This window comes from Uranotaenia lowii, chromosome 1 (assembly GCF_029784155.1).
Source record: "Uranotaenia lowii strain MFRU-FL chromosome 1, ASM2978415v1, whole genome shotgun sequence".
Lineage (NCBI taxonomy): Eukaryota > Metazoa > Arthropoda > Insecta > Diptera > Culicidae > Uranotaenia > Uranotaenia lowii.
Window position 1 is genome coordinate 9,463,406 of NC_073691.1, and position 16,894 is coordinate 9,480,299.

General features: G+C 34.6%; 1 protein-coding gene across 2 annotated transcripts in view; it reads right to left on the bottom strand.

Moving 5' to 3' along the window:
- LOC129739907 (phosphatidylinositol 4,5-bisphosphate 3-kinase catalytic subunit beta isoform) overlaps positions 1-16,894 on the bottom strand; it is a 95,231-nt gene that overhangs the window by 16,712 nt on the left and 61,625 nt on the right. Inside the window, exons 1-2 of one of the 2 annotated variants that reach the window (XM_055731448.1) lie at positions 11,299-11,501; positions 5,838-7,102 (exon numbers count right to left, since the gene is read on the bottom strand). In XM_055731448.1, coding sequence (XP_055587423.1) covers positions 5,838-5,969 — 132 coding nt within the window. In that variant the 5' untranslated portion in view covers positions 5,970-7,102; positions 11,299-11,501. Of the gene's footprint in view, positions 1-5,837; positions 7,103-11,298; positions 11,502-16,894 lie in introns of those variants that run through there. The other variant, XM_055731447.1, reaches the window with a different exon arrangement.

The following is a 16,894-nucleotide window of genomic DNA, read 5'->3' on the forward strand; positions in this document are numbered from 1 at the left end:
ACGACACACATGGTCGTTTTTGAGGTTAATTGTCCCAAAACTCGAAAGTGTTGGTGAATCAACCAGCATAATATCACGAACACTACCAGCGGCAAATAGGACTATTACATGTTTTTTTCGCCAAATGTCACAGTTGGCTGACGATGATGGTGTGGCTGTTGTGACTGTTCGATCGTGTATTGATATTAATATACCCCCCTTTTCCTCCTCAGTTTTATTTCTTTTGAGGGCACTTGCTTCATTGTTTCAGTCGTGGAATGTTGTATTTTTCGTTGGAATTCCAGAAATTTTATCTCCAGACATGGAGCCTGCTGCCAATATCATGAACGTGTTTTGGCTGGAGTCACATTTTTGTACTACAGCAACTCTCACTGTTTTGATTGCAATCATACAGCGGAAATTCCACACGCACACGAGTCAGACTCGTGGTCCTCTGTTTGTGCCAGATACTTTTCACCGCGAGTCAGACTCGTAGCTTTCGCATTTGGCGCGGATTTTTGTTTACTTGTGCCGAACCTTGTGGTGGTTTTATAAAAAAAAAAAGCCAAACAATGAAAAGGTATCACTACAGGCCCGTGCGAAGGACCTGTCCATGGGGGGTGTTTTCAAAATTTCAAATTAGCCAAAAATAATAACAATACTAAAAATTAACAATAAATAATCTTATAATCATCACACAAACTTAAAAATTATAAATTTTATTGATGAAATAAATCAAAATTTTCAGAACAAATCAGGATGAATGTTTCAAATCAGTGCTATTTCCGGTAATTCATTATTTTTTTTATCAAAATGATGTTTCTTATTGTGAACTAGACATTTGCTTGAAAATGAATTCTATGCAGTCAAGCTTTCAAATTTGAAATCAATATTGTCGAAATACATAACATAAAATATAACACCAGATAAGAAAAAATCTTAATTCTTAAATAAATCGATCAGGTTTAAATGTCAGGTCAGGTTTAAAATTAACCATGATTAAAAGTTGTTATAAGAATGACAATGATTGCTATTTTTTATTCATTTTATTTTACATTTCTTTTCTTCATTTTCAGTGGAAGGATTGATTTAAAAATTCCGCGAAGTATCTGGAATTCGAAGAAAAAAATGTATCACGATTTGAACTAATTTATTTAAAGAGGCAATCACAATTTGAGGTCTTATTAGTTCACATAATTCACCACGAGCCAGAGTCGTAGTTTTCATTTTTGGCAAGGATTTATAATATGTAGAAGAATCTCAAAATTTATATTTTCTGATTATGTTCCTTAGAGATGCGTTTTTGGTTCACTGAATATTCTAATTTTTTTCTTCCACAAAAATTTTTGGGTTTCCAATGAACATCCAACGTCTTTTTGACGTCATTCGGCAAAATTGAGCCCGAAATATCGTTACCCAACTTTCCTATCGGTGAAACAATCGTAAATCTATTTATACTCGTGCGTTCTCGCGAAAGTTTGGGTCGAATTGCAATTTCGTCACCTTTTTAGGTCCGTCAGTGAACTGAAAGTACGTCAAACTGTATCACGTCAATCCATCCAGCAGCAGCTTTCGTAAAAATCTGATGGAATATATGTACGTAACTCGTTGTAGTATCTATACCGAAAAAGTATCCCATACCCACTGATAGCAGACCCATAACTATGGTATGGGCAGCAGCAGCGATAGTATTATTCACGGAATTCGGAGATACGCAAAACTCACTCCGATTCAAGGATAGAAAGCAAAAAAAAAACACACAAAAATATCTACACGTGAAAAAATTGACGTAAAAGGCACATGACCGAGCTTAGTCAAGTTTGGTTTGTTTGTTTGATTAGCTTTTTTTTCTAGGAAACAACCCTGGTTGTGGAACTTTTTTTTCCCATTCATTCCCAGTCTCAGACTCTCTCTCTCTCTCTCTGTTATTGCTGCTGATGATGATCCGGTCCCGTGAGTTTGCGTTCAAGTCGGACGTCAGCAAATGGGCAAACAATATTGACGGTCTTGGACAAAAACAACAATATGTACAATATTGTTCATTCATTCAACCATTCATTCATCCATCCATCCACTCGATCTATACGGGTAAACCCAACGACGACAGATAATTTATGATGAATTTGTGTCGGGATGATTTTGACCATCTGAACTTTTGTGTTTTGTTGTTGCTGGTCGATTTATGAAGTCATTAGTTGTCTCGCAGGTTGAAATTTATGAGCTCGTGTACTTGAGAAAGCTAGCAATATTAAAATTTCGGAAAATGAAAGGTTGTCACTGTTCTCGGAAGAAAAAAAAATCTTAAACAGAAGTGACCCCAAATGAGAACCTTAGGGTACACTTTAAATTATTTCTTATTGACTTTCTGGAATCTGGAAAAAATCAGATTGTTGAAATGACATTATTATTTAAAGCAACAATTTGTTAATGTAAAAAAAAACATTTTTTCTCTGTCCATATGAGAGGAGAAAATGTAAAAGATCGCGCGCAAAAGGTACAAACAAACAGACGCAACAGGCGCATGTGTCAATGCCACGCAAATAAGCACGAAAATCAGTAGGTAGGAGTACCCTGCGCTCAAAAAACAAAAACAACCCACGCCATTGAACTGAATTGACTGTTCAGTTCAGTGTACGTACGTATGTACAACTCCGAGTATGTTTATGTGGGCGGACGCATACTGGGTGAGTAATCGACTATAAATATCCGCCCCTACCTTGAAAGTAAAACGAAGAAAAATAAATCTCAGGCCTTTTGGTTTTGCAAGAGTCATTCAGAAGATTCAGAATTTCACAATCAAACTTTTCTTGAGTGTTTGGATGTTGTTCATACAAACAAACTACAAGCTCTGTATACATTTTCAAATGAAATTTTAAAAATATTGCTTTCTTTTATATTATTATTAGATGCGTAAAATACCGACTTTACCACGAGTCAGACTCGTTGTTATAAACCTTCGTTTCAACCTGCCTTCTGCATACCACCACGAGTCTGGCTCGTGAAAGCAAATTTGTGCATCAAGCGAATACCACGGGTATTATTCGTGACTAAGAATTTATTCGAAAAGTGGAATATCACGAGTCTGACTCGTGGTAGCTTATTTTTTTAACAAAAGTTAGAGTCGTGACGAAAAAATATTAGCAAAAAACAGTTCAGAAGATTCCAACTCGGCAAACGAAACAGTTTCGAGTTTAGAAGTAAAACACTTTTTAAAACGAGTTTCAAAATAGTTTAACGAATTGTCTTTCAATTTGCTACTTACTATTCGTTGAGCCTGAAATCATGAGTTTGACTTGTGATAAAGAATTCATGCTTAAAAAGTTTAAACTCAAACTTCTTTTGAGTCTTTTGAGACTTTTGGGTTGTTTGAGTTTTTTAGCCTTTTAAGTATTTGGAGTTTTTGATTCATTTTGAGTCCTTGAGTCGTTGAATTTTTTGAATAGTTAGAATTTTTTGAACCATTTTGAATCTTTCCAGACTTTTTGAGTCTTTTTGAGTCAATTGAGGCTTTTAAGCCCTCAAGTCTTTCAAGTCTTTTTGTGACATCTGAGTTTTTCAAAAATCTTTTTGAGTATTATCAGTTTTACAGGTTTATTCAGTCTTTTTTGTCTTTTCAGTTTTTTCAGCTTTTTTGGCCTTTTCAACCCTTTTAGCCTTTTTAGTATTTTTATCATCTTAGTTATTTTTGGCAGTTTTGCCGTTTTTCTCTCTTTTGTTATTTTAATATTTTTTTTTTTAATTTTTGTCATTTTTATAAATGTTTTTTTTTTTTAATTTTTGTTATTTTTCACTTTAATCACTTCTGTTATTTTTTTATCAATTTTGTAATTTAGTCATTTTTGTTATTTTTGGAGTCTTTAGAGATAATTTAGCCGTCTTAGGCTTTTGAGGTTTTGTAGTCTTTATAGTCTTTTATTCTTTTTTATCTGTTTAATCTTGTGAGTATTTTTAATCTTTTTAGTTTTTTTATGTCTTTAGTCTAAAAACTTTTAGTCTTTCGAATCTGTTTAGTTTTTTTAGTTTTTAGCGTTTTTAATCTTTCATGTCTGTTTTTTTTTTTTTAACTTTTTAATCTTTTCAGCCTTTTTGGCCTTTTCAACCTTTCTAGTCTTTTTATTATTTTTATCATCTTAGTTATTTTTGACAGTTTTGCTCACTTTTGTCATTTCTATTTTTTTTAATTATTGTCATTTTTACATATTTTTGTTATTTTTTCACTTTAATCACTTATTTTATTTTTATCAATTTTGTAATTTGGTCATTTTTGGAGTCTTTAGAGTTATAAGCCGTCTGAGACTTTTGAGATTTTTTAGTCTTTAAAGTCTTTCATTCTTTTAGATCTGTTTAATCTTGTGAGTATTTTTAATCTTTCTGAGGTTTTAATGTCTTTTGTCTTTAGACTAAAAACCTTTAGTCTTTCTGATCTGTTTAGTCTTTTTAGTATTTTATGTTTTTAGCGTTTTTAATCTTTTATGTCTTATTGTTTTTTTTCATATCTTTTAGTCTATAAGTTCAGCCTTTTTGGTCTTATCAACCTTTTTAGGCTATTTGTTACTTCTATCAATTAAGTTATTTTTGGCAGTTTTGTCGTTTTTCTCCCTTTTATAATTTCTATTTTTTTTTTTAATTTTTGTCATTTTTATATATTTTTAATTTTTTTTTTCCTTTTTCACTTTAATCATTTCCATTATTTTTATCTTCTTTGAAATTTGGTCGATTTGTCATTTTTGGAGTCATTAGAATTAATTACAATTTACAGGTTTTTTCAGTCTTTTTGGTATTTTCATCCTTTTTAAGCTTTTTATTATTTTTATCATCTTAGTTATTTTTGGAAGTTTTGTCGTTTTTGTCCTTTTTGTTATTTTAATATTTTTTTAAATTTTTGTCATTTTTATATATTTTGTAAATTTTAGAAATTTTTTCACTTCAATTATTTCTATTATTTCTATTAATTTTGTAATATGGTCATTTTTGTTATTTTTGGAGTCTTTAGAGGTAATTTAGCCGTCTTAGTCTTTTGAGATTTCATAGTCTTCATAACATTTATTCTCTTTGATCTGTTTAATCTTGTGAGTATTATTAATCTTTTCAGTCTTTTTAGTTTTTTTTTATGTCTTTAGTCTAGGTCTTAAAACTTTTAGTCTTTCTGATCTGTTTAGTCTTTTTAGTTTTTAGCGTTTTTTATCTTTTATCATGCTACATAGTTATTTTTGACCCTTTTGTCATTTTTCTGCCTTTTATCATTTTTATATTTTTCAAAAAATTTGTCCTAATGTGGTCATTTTTGTTATTTTTAAGTGTCTTTTTGTTAACTTAAAGCAGCTTTTCAATCTTTTTACCATTTTGAACATTTTTCTTCTGACGAATTTGTAAATTTGTTTGGTGGTGTATGGTGCAAATCCTAATATCCAAATTTGGACAACTCTTGAAGGTTTTCTACAGCGTTGTTCAAGTCTCAAAGGCTTGTTATAAATTATAAAGGCTTCGTACGCCATTAAAAATAAGTGTAAAAGCACTCGGTGGAATGTAACAGAGAAAAGTTTTTCCCAGACACCTATTATCAAAACTTAGTAATCTTGAACTCGTTTAAAACCTAAATCAAAGTTTAAAACTTTCCTGAATCTAAAGGCTTACACAAGTCTCAAAAAGGCTTGTTATAAATTATAAAGGCTTCGTACGCCATTAAAATTAAGTGTAAAAGCACTCAGTCGAATGAAACAGAGAGAAGTCTTTCTCAGACACCTCTTATCAAAATTCAGGAATCTTAAACTCGTATAATACCTGAATCAAAGTTTAAAACTTTCCTGAATATGAAGAAACTGACTTATTGACTAAACTTAAAATAAAAACCGACTTACCGCCTTGAGATCCTGCAGCGTGGCATAGATTGAATACTTCAGTATGATCAGCACTCCATTCGGCAAAAAGAACGTCACTTCGGTCGTTTCTTCCGGATCAGACCAGAAGTCGTAGTTAAAACGAACACCCATTCCGTGGCCGTTTTAGCTTCACACTTCACAATAATTGTTGGGAAACTGATTTCTTCATTCACTGCGACTTTAAGGTGTTATCATTGCACGCTCTTCCAGGCTTACTGAACTAGCTTAGCATGCGCGCGTATTTCCACACGTGTTTTTCTGATATGAGCTAGATATTTGCCCAAACACTTTACTATTGACTGTGAGCGAACTTGCGCGACTTGAAAATCGCGCGTAATTTCCATCTGTATAGTTTAATCTTCTTATTTTCTCGTGACTCGAGAAATGTGATGTTGTGATGTCGTTGTCGGCGCTCTCTCGTCGGTCGACAATAATACACCAAATTGCCGCCTCACGAAAACAACTTGTTTACCACCAACCAAGAGGACGGGGACTGACCGGCACAATTGGCACCACTTAGCAAGTTCCTCCGTCCTTCCTACAGCTCCTACGGCTGCTCCTTTCTGTGAGATCTGGTCAAAGGAAACCGACTTGACCGAAACCGAACCAAACTCGTCACTCGAGATTCACCGAGACAGCACCGGTTGGGGCCAGTTTCATTACCACTTTACTTCACGGTTTATCTACTCCTTCTTCTTCCTTGAAGGGAAGATCCGTTACCACCAAATTACCACTACGAGATGTACAACAATACTTTTCCCGTGGCGCAATTTTTCGCTCTCGTTCGTTGTCGTCGGCAACAATCGGGAATTGATCCCAAAATAACGGTACTTTGTCGCGGATTTTTTTGTTTTGTTGTTTTCAATTTTGCTCTCCTAAATTTTTGTTTCCTCTTCTTCTTGTCACCACCGATCTGTTGTGTGTGGGGTGCACTTATTCGGATACTTTCACTCTCGTTGCTGAAAATTTTTTGCGTTCCGCTTATTTTACTTATTGTTGTTGTATTTAGCCTTGATCGGGGCCAATTTTCCTCGAGCAGAGAGTTCACTTTTCAAGATTTCTGCCCTGAGGTGAGGGGACGACGAGTAGTTTACATCGCCGTTTTGACTCGCCCGCCGATCTCGAGATCGAATCCTGATCTCTCTGGATGCTGGTTCTATTTAGGCTTCCCTATTTGTTCTCTCTCAGCCTGAGAGTTCCCGTTATTCCCAATCGAACACAATAGATCGATCACAAGGAGGTAACTGTAAAGAAAAACAACGGAGAAAAAGATTTGTTGTTAGTCATATTTTGTTTACGAGATAACAGTAATTAATTTGTCAGAGAAAAGAAGGTAATCATTAACAGTCTAAAATAATTTAGGTTCCTTTTTTACCAACCCTTCTAATACATATTTAACTGAAGAGACAGTTAACCAATTATGTATATAAGTCTCTCGAAAAATACGTATTTAACGTAAAATAATGTCTAAAAACTGAAAATCTCGTACGAACTTCGCGTCACAAAACTGTGTCACTGTGAAAGATATCCTGTTTAAAAAAATGTCTTCCACAGTGAAAATAACATTGTTTTTGAACTATCGGTTTGTACACTTTTAAAATCCTTCTTAGTTTTCTGAAACAGTTTATATTTAGGAGTACCTATATAACAATGTATTTCTAAGTCATACTAAGCAAATTTTTTTTTGCTGGAAACCAGCAAAATTTTGCTGGTTTTTGTCCCGCTGACCTTCTAGCAACCGGCTGTATTTAGTACCAAATTTATATTTCAATTCCAAATTAAATATTGAATACTGGCTGTGCATATAATGAGCAATGAAAAAGAATTAGTTTCTTCCATTTTTAAATTATGTTTTGTTTATTTTTTTTAATTGTCCAGCACCGCCTCTGGAGTGGCAGCTTTGTGCCAGAGTGTTGATCATTCGCTACCTGAGAAAAGAGTTCTAATTAGTATCTTTTATGAAATCTATCCAATAAAAACTCACCCTTGACTTGTGTCTGGTTGCTAGAATATAGAGGAAAATAAAAATAATTATATTAATACAACCAAAATTCGTAAAATAAAGTCTCACCTTGCTTGAGCGTACGAAAACAAACAGACTCCAATGTGTCAAATCGATTGTTGATTTTCCAGCAAACTAGATCAATTGCTGGAAAGTCCAGCAATTTGAAAACCGATTACTATGATTTTTCAGCAAAAATGACAAGAACACAACCGATTGCTGAAAAATTAGAAAGCAATTAGAAAACCGATTGCTGGTTTCCAGCAAAAAATTGGATTGCTGAACGTTTCCAGCAATTATTTTTTGCTGGAAATCGAGGCAAAAATTTACAGTGTATGTAAATAAAACAAATAAATATATTCTAAGTCATTGGGCATCAAAATTAAAATTTCGATTTTCCGGATTTCCATGGGTCAATTTTTAATGTGTCATACGATTTAAAATTTTGGAGTAGTTTTTTTGTAATGATTTTTTTTTAAATTGTTGTATCTTCCGTGTTTTCCTTTTTCTACTTTTCGCTTATTTTGTTGACAGTCTTCGGCAATATTCAGAGAAAGTGTAAAATTTAGAAACTCACTACAAATTACTTCTGATCCGTTAAAACCTAAGTGTGTCAAGTAGTTTTTTCACATATTTTTGACATTGTATTTGATGACATTTTTATTTTCGGTATCTATATTTGGCTTCGATTTTCAACTTGTATTCATTAAATTGTTATGGCATTAGTTAAAATAATTGATTTTTTTAAGTTTAATGTAAAAACTTTTAAATTTATTTTAAGTTTGGTAGAATTTTCAAAAAGATTCATGGAAAAAGCTTCACAGAAAAATGTCACAGATTTTTTCAACACACTACTGAATTACAGATATTGAGATGATGAGGAATTGTTTTTCGGCAACTTCGTTCCCAACACTAATTTTCTTGATCCTCAAGCTGAGCTGAAAAAAACTACATGAAACACATAAAATGCCTAAAATGCTATACGGAATAGTTGCACTTGGAGTGGAAATTTAAAGTTGAGAGGAAAGTTTGAATAGTTCATAAAATAAACACTGGATTTTGTACGAAACGCTTTGTTATTGTGTCCAACAATCATCGCGGAATTCAATATTCCCCAAGGCAATTCTCTTAGTTCCGTATTTTTCATTAGGTGAATAACTCAATCAAACGACATTTTTACCCTCTAAACAATAAAAATTGCTTTTCAAATTTTTGTTTTCAAGCCAATACTGTTCGAGTTCTAAAACTGTACAAAGATTTATTTAGCGAACGTAATTTTAATAGTACCGATTATATGCCATTTTCCGTCTCTTCGAGAAAACAAAATCACAACTGTTCCCATTTGGGTTTGGATTCGGTGGATTATTTAAGCAAGAGATTTCTCTTTGAATGAGAAACCAATGAATAGCAGCACCCTCCTGCTAGCGGCCTACATATTTAGTGCTGTATTTGTTTTACGACAGGTTTCACCGACAGGTCATAAAAAATAAATCAGGGCGACAAAGTTGCAACAGCATTCCTCAACGGCTAGCGTCTACCTCCACGGAAAATCCATCCTTCGATCGTCGAACCAACTGTACAGTTACCACCCACAACATCCACCCGTTGGCAGTTGGTCAGTCAGCAGTCGTCTTACGAGCGAATTTTGCGTTAATTGACTGCGTTGTGTACAGCTATTTATAAAAATTTGTGTGGAAGTGGAAAGTGATAGCGATAAACTGTGTACTAGTAGTTACTGTCTGTTGATAATTGCGCATAAGAGCAAGTCCAATGGTGTTGGGAAAAAGTGGTAGGAATTTTGACGTCTGTAGCACAGATGGGAATTTTTCTATCGTGAAATATAGACCAAAAATGTTTGCCGTCCACCGGTGTGATAGAATACGAAGGTATAAAATCGAAAGCAACCAGCGATGCCAAGAGAATTTGCTTTTCAGTAATTTTACTGAGTTTTTGTATTTTGAATTCACCGTTTGAAAATTGAAATCAAATTCATTTTACTTGATCATTAACTTGAAATAGTAGTGTCCATATGAAAATTTTATTATTTATATGTATGAATAAGTATTGTTCAAGTTATAATGCATTCAAATATTAAACTATATTCTGCAGAATTAGGTGTTTTGTATTGGAGTGCATTTGATAACACGAGCTGATCAAGTTTTTCATCTCTTCCTTAAACTTTCATTTTCAAAGTGATAATTAAGTAAGTGACAAATAGAAAGTAGTAGAAAGTCAGACACATTTCTAATTCCATAAAACCGTCATTCAAATTCAAAATAAAAAAAAACTTTTATTAAAACCAAATAACTTCGATAAATTAAGTTTGCTTTTAAAATTAAAAACTAAATTTTTGTTTTAACTTTGTTTAACTTATTCATTTAAGGTAAAAAAAAAAGATTTAGGTAATCAATCCTCATTACAAAACGTATAAATTGGAGTAGCTGTAATATGTTTGCCATGATCTAGACGTCATTTAGTCTAATTTATGACCATTGCAAATTTATGTCTCAAAGCTCAATTATGTTACTGCTTGGAACTGTTGCATGGGACGTTTGTTCTGCAGTTTACTTAAGATGAAAAAAAACTCATGAAAAACGTATTCAAATCATCAGTCAGTTGTCATTATAGTTATTCTATAATACTGGTATTGTTCTACCAATGTAGCACACATGAAAGTGATTTTGGTATTTTAAGGACTATTCGAATTTAAAGGTTTTACATATAATTTAAATAAAGAGTCTTTGTTTCGTAGCTTTTCAAACAAACTTATATTCATGATGGAACCGTTAAAGGCGGCGTTCCGAACATGTTACCGGTCATTCCGACGGAATCCTTTTTTTTCAAATAAAAAAAAATGAAACACTTTCCTTCTCCCGAAAACCGCTCAAACAAAACAAACAAACCGAGTTTATTTATTCACACAGCTATCTGGCATCTCTGCCCCTAAAAATGCATGATAGCCCATTCGATTGGCAAGGGCATGAACAAAATTGGTTGTAAATTTTAAAGAGTTGATTTACTTCTTTGCAATTAGTATCAATTCAATTGATAAAAGATTTTTTTTAAAAAGAAAATATCACTTTATGTTTAAATCCTGAAATTGCTCAATTTCCTTTATTTTCTCCTCAACTGAGGTTTTCAGCATAAGAAAGATGGCAGCACCGAATCGTTTCATGCACGAATACTGTATTGCAACGCCGACTCTATCACTCGGTTCGGTGTTGCAAAACATTGTGTTTTTCTATCACCCTCAGCCAAAAAGTGTTATACGATACAAATTTTGCAGCGCGAAACTGTTCGAATATCAGATTTTCCCAACACCGGTGGACGGCAAATGTGTTGTGATGTGATGTAAACCATCGAAATTTCCAACTCCATCTCAACCAGTGAACTTGCTCTAACTGCTTCGAAGGCACAACACAAAACGATGCCACCTACCAAGTATTATATGTATTTCCGACAAATCCAAATGCTTGAAATCACAAACATTTAAAAGTCAACTTCGAGGGAGATGTGTCAACTATGGTTTTAGCGAGTTCTGTACACGACTTTTTGAAAGATTTAGCAACTGTACTGTAACCTTTACCGATAACCGAGAACCCAACAAAAACGAACCATTCGCGACGAATGCTCAAAAACAACTACCCCAACCAAGTGGTGGGAAGCTCGTTCAATAATGCGCGCCTAGCCATTTTCCGTTCCGTTTGCTGACGACGACGATGACGTTGTTGACGTTGATTTGGGTTTACGACGGCTACAGGGTTGCCAACATATATTTTCAAAAATCAGGGAACTGGTGAAATAAAAATCAGGCAAAACCAGGCTACATAAGTAACGGAAATTCCTCTAAAAGTGATGACCTTTTTTTTTTTTTGGTCATCACTCTACATTTTTACTGTGTTGTGGGCCTACTTGGTTGCATAATTCTACTGAATCAAAGCCGAAAGATTCCTTTTCATTCCCTTTTTAAGATATGAATTAATGGGAATCTTTCGATTGGTTTCATTCAGCCACATTTTCGCTTTTTTACTTCAGCAATGGAGCCTAATTTAGTTCCTTACTACCCATTTTTCATCACATTCGCAAAAATCAGGCAAAATCAGGCATTTTTTGAAAAATCAGGGAAATTCAATGGCTTTTCAGGTTGTCAGGCAGAGCCTCGAAAAATCAGGCAATCCCTGAAAAATCAGGCATATTGGCATCTCTGGACGGCTATGTTATGTTACGAGACGAATATACGAACGACTACACGATGGGGCACATCAATCAGCTTTCGTTCGTCCGTCAGTAGGTTCGTCAATGATGATGATGATGAAGATGATGATGATGTGAAAAACAAATCCCGCATACTATGATGTGGCATGGATAGTATCGCTCCGCGCAGCACCATCAACGAGTGTTTGTTTTTGTTTTTTTCCTCTGCATCTGTTCTTTTTTCGTAACTCCCACCCGCACATCTCCCCCCTCCTGTGCGCTGGTTTGCGAGGACGGCGACAACAACAAAACAATCAATGAAATCCGACCACCGCAATGTTTGGCGCGGCGATGCACTATGGGTAAAGTTGTCAGAATTTTTCCAACACGTATCCGGGCTATTTCATCAAAGAATCCGACAAAGCCAGCCATTTGATTTCAAAATTGTCGACCAAAAATCCCGGCAATTTTCGAGCAAATTTGTCAAAGCCCAGATATAACTCAACAAAATTCAATAAAAAAAATTTGGAGAAATATTTTTCAATCAAAATTAATCAGTAGATTTCACACCGTATTTTAGGCTTCCGAAAAACCTTTCATGATGAAGTATTTTTATAAAAATGGCTCAAAAACTCTTCGTTTTTTACGCATAAATAAAAAAAATACAACATAATTTGTTTTTTTTTGTTTTGGTTTTGTTTGGCATACAAAGTGAATAAATCCGGGCAAAATCCGAGCTTTTTTCAACGAAATCCGGGCAATCGGGCTGAACCGAACCTTTCCCAAATTTTGTATTAAATATCCGAACAAACCCGGAAAAAAACCGGGCAACATGGCAATCTTAGCCAAGGGAGCACCCATACAAGCATGCGGACAACAATATTGTCATAACTATTTCAACAATTTGAGCACAATTTGCGATCACAGCTTTAAAGGTCTTTTCTGGTAGAAGCGATTTTTCGGGATTCTGAGCTTAATTTGGGATAACAACCTTAAAATGCGTTTTCTGGCCTTTAGAAGCGATATTTCAGGATTTTGAGCATAATTTGGGATCCAACTTAAAATTGCGTTTTCTGTCCTTTAGAAGCGTTTTTAAGGGATTCTGAGCTTAATTTGGGATCACAACTTTAAAATGCATTTTCTGGCCTTTAGAAGTGTTTTTTTCTGGGTTCTGAGCCTCATTTGCAATAACAACTTTAAAATGGATTTTTTGGCCTTAAGAAACTTTTTTTGGGATCACAACTTGAAAATGCGTTTTCTGGCCTTTAGAAGCGTTTTTTGGGGATTCTGAGCTTAATTTGGGATCACAACTTTAAAATGCATTTTCTGGCCTTAAGAAGCGTTTTTTTTTTCAGGATCTCAATTTGGGATCACAACTTTGAAATGCATTTTCTGGCCTTAAGGAGCGTTTTAATGGGATTCTACGCTTAATTTGGGATCATAACTTCAAAATGGGTTTTCGAGCCTTTCGAAGTGATTTTTTGAGATTCTGAGCTTAATTTGGGATCACAACTTGAAAATGCGTTTTCTGGCCTTAAGAAGCGTTTTTTTTTCGGGATTCCGAACTCAATTTGGGATCACAACTTTAAAATGCGTTTTCTGGCCTTTAGGAGCGTTTTTATGGGATTCTACGCTTAATTTGGGAACATAACTTCAAAATGGGTTTTCGAGCCTTTCGCTTCGATTTTTTGACATTCTGAGCTTAATTTGGGATCACAACTTTAAAATGCGTTTTCTGGCCTTAAGAAGCGTTTTTTTCGGGATTCCGAACTCAATTTGGGATCACAACTTGAAAATGCGTTTTCTGACCTTAAGGACCCTTTTTTCAGGATCTCAATTTGGGATCACAACTTGAAAATGCGTTTTCTGGCCTTTAGAAGCGTTTTTATGGGATTCTGAGCTTAATTTGGGATCATAACTTTGAAATGCGTTTTCTGGCCTTAAGAAGCGTTTTTTTTCAGGATCTCAATTTGGGATCACAACTTTAAAATACGTTTTCTGACCTTTAGGAGCGTTTTTATGGGATTCTACGCTTAATTTGAGATCATCTTCAAAATTTTGATCGCATCTTTAAAATGGGTTTTCCGGCCTTAAGAAGCGTTTTTTCGGGATCCTGAACTCAATTTTTGATCACAACTTTAAAATGTTTCGGAATTCTGAGCACGTTGGAATCACAACTTTATAATTTTCTCAACTCCAAAGTCACACAATACTATTTGTTTTGGAAAGTTTGATTCATAGCTTTTACAACGATGTATAACACTTATAACTTTTTTTTTTGTTATTATAGTTTCTAAATAACATAGATATTTTAAAATTGGATTTTTTCCGAAAATTTGTCAACCTTCTTTCCATTTATATCTTTTTTTATCAATTTTTCGATCCTGGCACCTCCTTGAGTTCCAAAATTTGGAATATCTTTCAATAAAAGTGTCTACTTTCCATAAAAAAAAAATAGAAAAACATATTGGCGACAACCACTTTTCCGATTGACCGATTTTTGATCACCTGATTTCCCATTGTGCGATGGCATACGGCCTTATGAGAGAGCTCAGCAAAAAATGATAACTGAAAAGATACGGACATTTCCAGCGATATCCGTCGATGAGGTAAGACGGCTTTTTGAAGCTAGTCAAGTATGATTAAAAGAAGACAAAATCCAAAGGTAAACATATACCTATAAATATGGAAAAATCTTTCTTCTATTGTGAGTTTGAAAAATTTCGTTCCTGTATGCCAATTTCCAGCCATAAATTGACCATAAAATATGTTTGATTTAGTCAGAACAATAAGGTATTGGAATTATGTTTAGTTCAACTATATATATACGGTTGTTTTGACAGTTATAATCGTCACACACCAACGTCACTTCGATATCGACAATTCACAATTTACAGTCAAACAAACAGCCAAATAGACAGTTCAATTTTAGGGCCGAAGCGTAAAAATAGAATCAAAACAAATTCGATTAAACTCCGAAAAACAAGAATTATTAGCTCCGCATCGATTGCGAAATCAACTATAGGTAGGTGGAGAGTGAAAGCGAGCACCCAATTTTCTAAGGATTTACTGCCCAAATTAAATTAAATTTCGTTTCCACTTTGTTATCTCTCTATGTATGTTGACTTCGTTACGGTTCCATTTTTTTCAGCTAAGAGTAGGTATCTACTATTTTAAGCTGCTGAAGTCAATAGCCTGAAGGGAGGGAGACACAAAATCAGTCAATAAATCCTAAAAATATCGCAAAAGCAAACATATCAACAACATGGAACGAAACAACAGAACTGCTCGGAGGTAGAAAAAAATAAACAGAGGTTGGCAGAACCCAAATGCCTGTTTTTCTTCAGTTGGATGAAGGATTTTTGGAAAAAATCGTAATCAAAACAAAAGAAATGTCCAAAATTCGATTATTGTTTGTTTGTTTGATACTGCGACATAATCATCACTTAATCAAATTTCGTTATTTTTTATCTCCTAAAATTCCCTGCAAATGTTAAGACCCGAACCATTTGGTTTTGTGAGCTAGAGAAATTGGGTCGAATAATTGAGAAAGAGAACAAGGCGGGAAAGTTGGGTCAGTCGCGTTGTGGATGGATTGAAGCAATAATATCCTCACAAACGACGACGACGTTTATTTATAGCGTTTTCGGCCGATTTGCCGAGTTTAAACAACCGAGGTAGAGACGAGGAAAAAAGCAAATCTGCCGATGATGTTGATGTTTGGTAAATATTATCTAATTTACAGTGAACATTCCAAAGATTTGGTTTCTATTGTTGTTTCGCCTACATTGTATGAAATTTCATCGAGTCCGGTTGGTGAAAAACCCTGGCATCTGGTTGTTTGCATTTTATAATTCCCTCTGACGAATGTAGAAGATTGTCTTGAATTTCAAGCTTTCCCCGTTCAAATGAAAAATGAAGACTAGGCTATAAAAATTGTGCCATAAAGAAAGTCTTCGAGAGTATCACCTAAATTGGCTGCGTTTCTTTGGCAATCTCAATAAATAATAAAAACGAAAACGACAGTTGAAAGTGTTTATTTTTTTTATTTTTGGCACAATTGTCCGGATTTTTAGGTCATTGTCAGTGGTTTCAAATTGCATGAATCCGGCTCGAAGGACCACTTTGTTCAGGGAGTCTTCCCACAAACATTTGTAGCCCGTGGACGGCACTAAGTTTTTTTTTTCAATCCAATAAACTTTTTTTTCAAATTTATTCCAATTTTCATCTAAACATGAAACCCAAGCATTTTGAGTATGTTAAGTCTCCGTTTTTAGTTCAGATAAGTCACCCCAAAATCTATTTGTTATCTTCATCTTGTGACAACTCTCAATCAACAGTACTATCGCGTTGCATTCCGGTACAAAGTTGCACTAGTCTGATCTGCCTTCAAGATAATAACAACAGGAAAGATGCCACTGATGCAAGATCGAAAGCTGAAACTAAAAAAAAGCAACGACAGCACGAGTAGCACATTCACTCCGGCTAGCTCTATCGCAGTTGTGCTGCCGTTTTTATTTATACCACGTCGGCCGCAACAAAATATTAATCTGCACAAAACGTTCCACACGCGACTGCAATTATCCTCCGGCGGTGTTTTGCGCAGAATTTACGAGCGGCGAGTGAGTAAAACTTAAAGAAAAAAAACACAAACACACGTCCAGTCGCCTCTTGGCCGTTCATCAATTTATGAATGAAATAATAATGAAATTTAGCGGGACCACACCACAGGCAATGCAATTGAGAGATAGAGAGCCAACGAGCTAAGCATGCTTACAGGCTAGTTCGTTTCATCCTTAGTAAATTTTGAATTTAGCGAGATGTCCGGGAAAAACGCTAC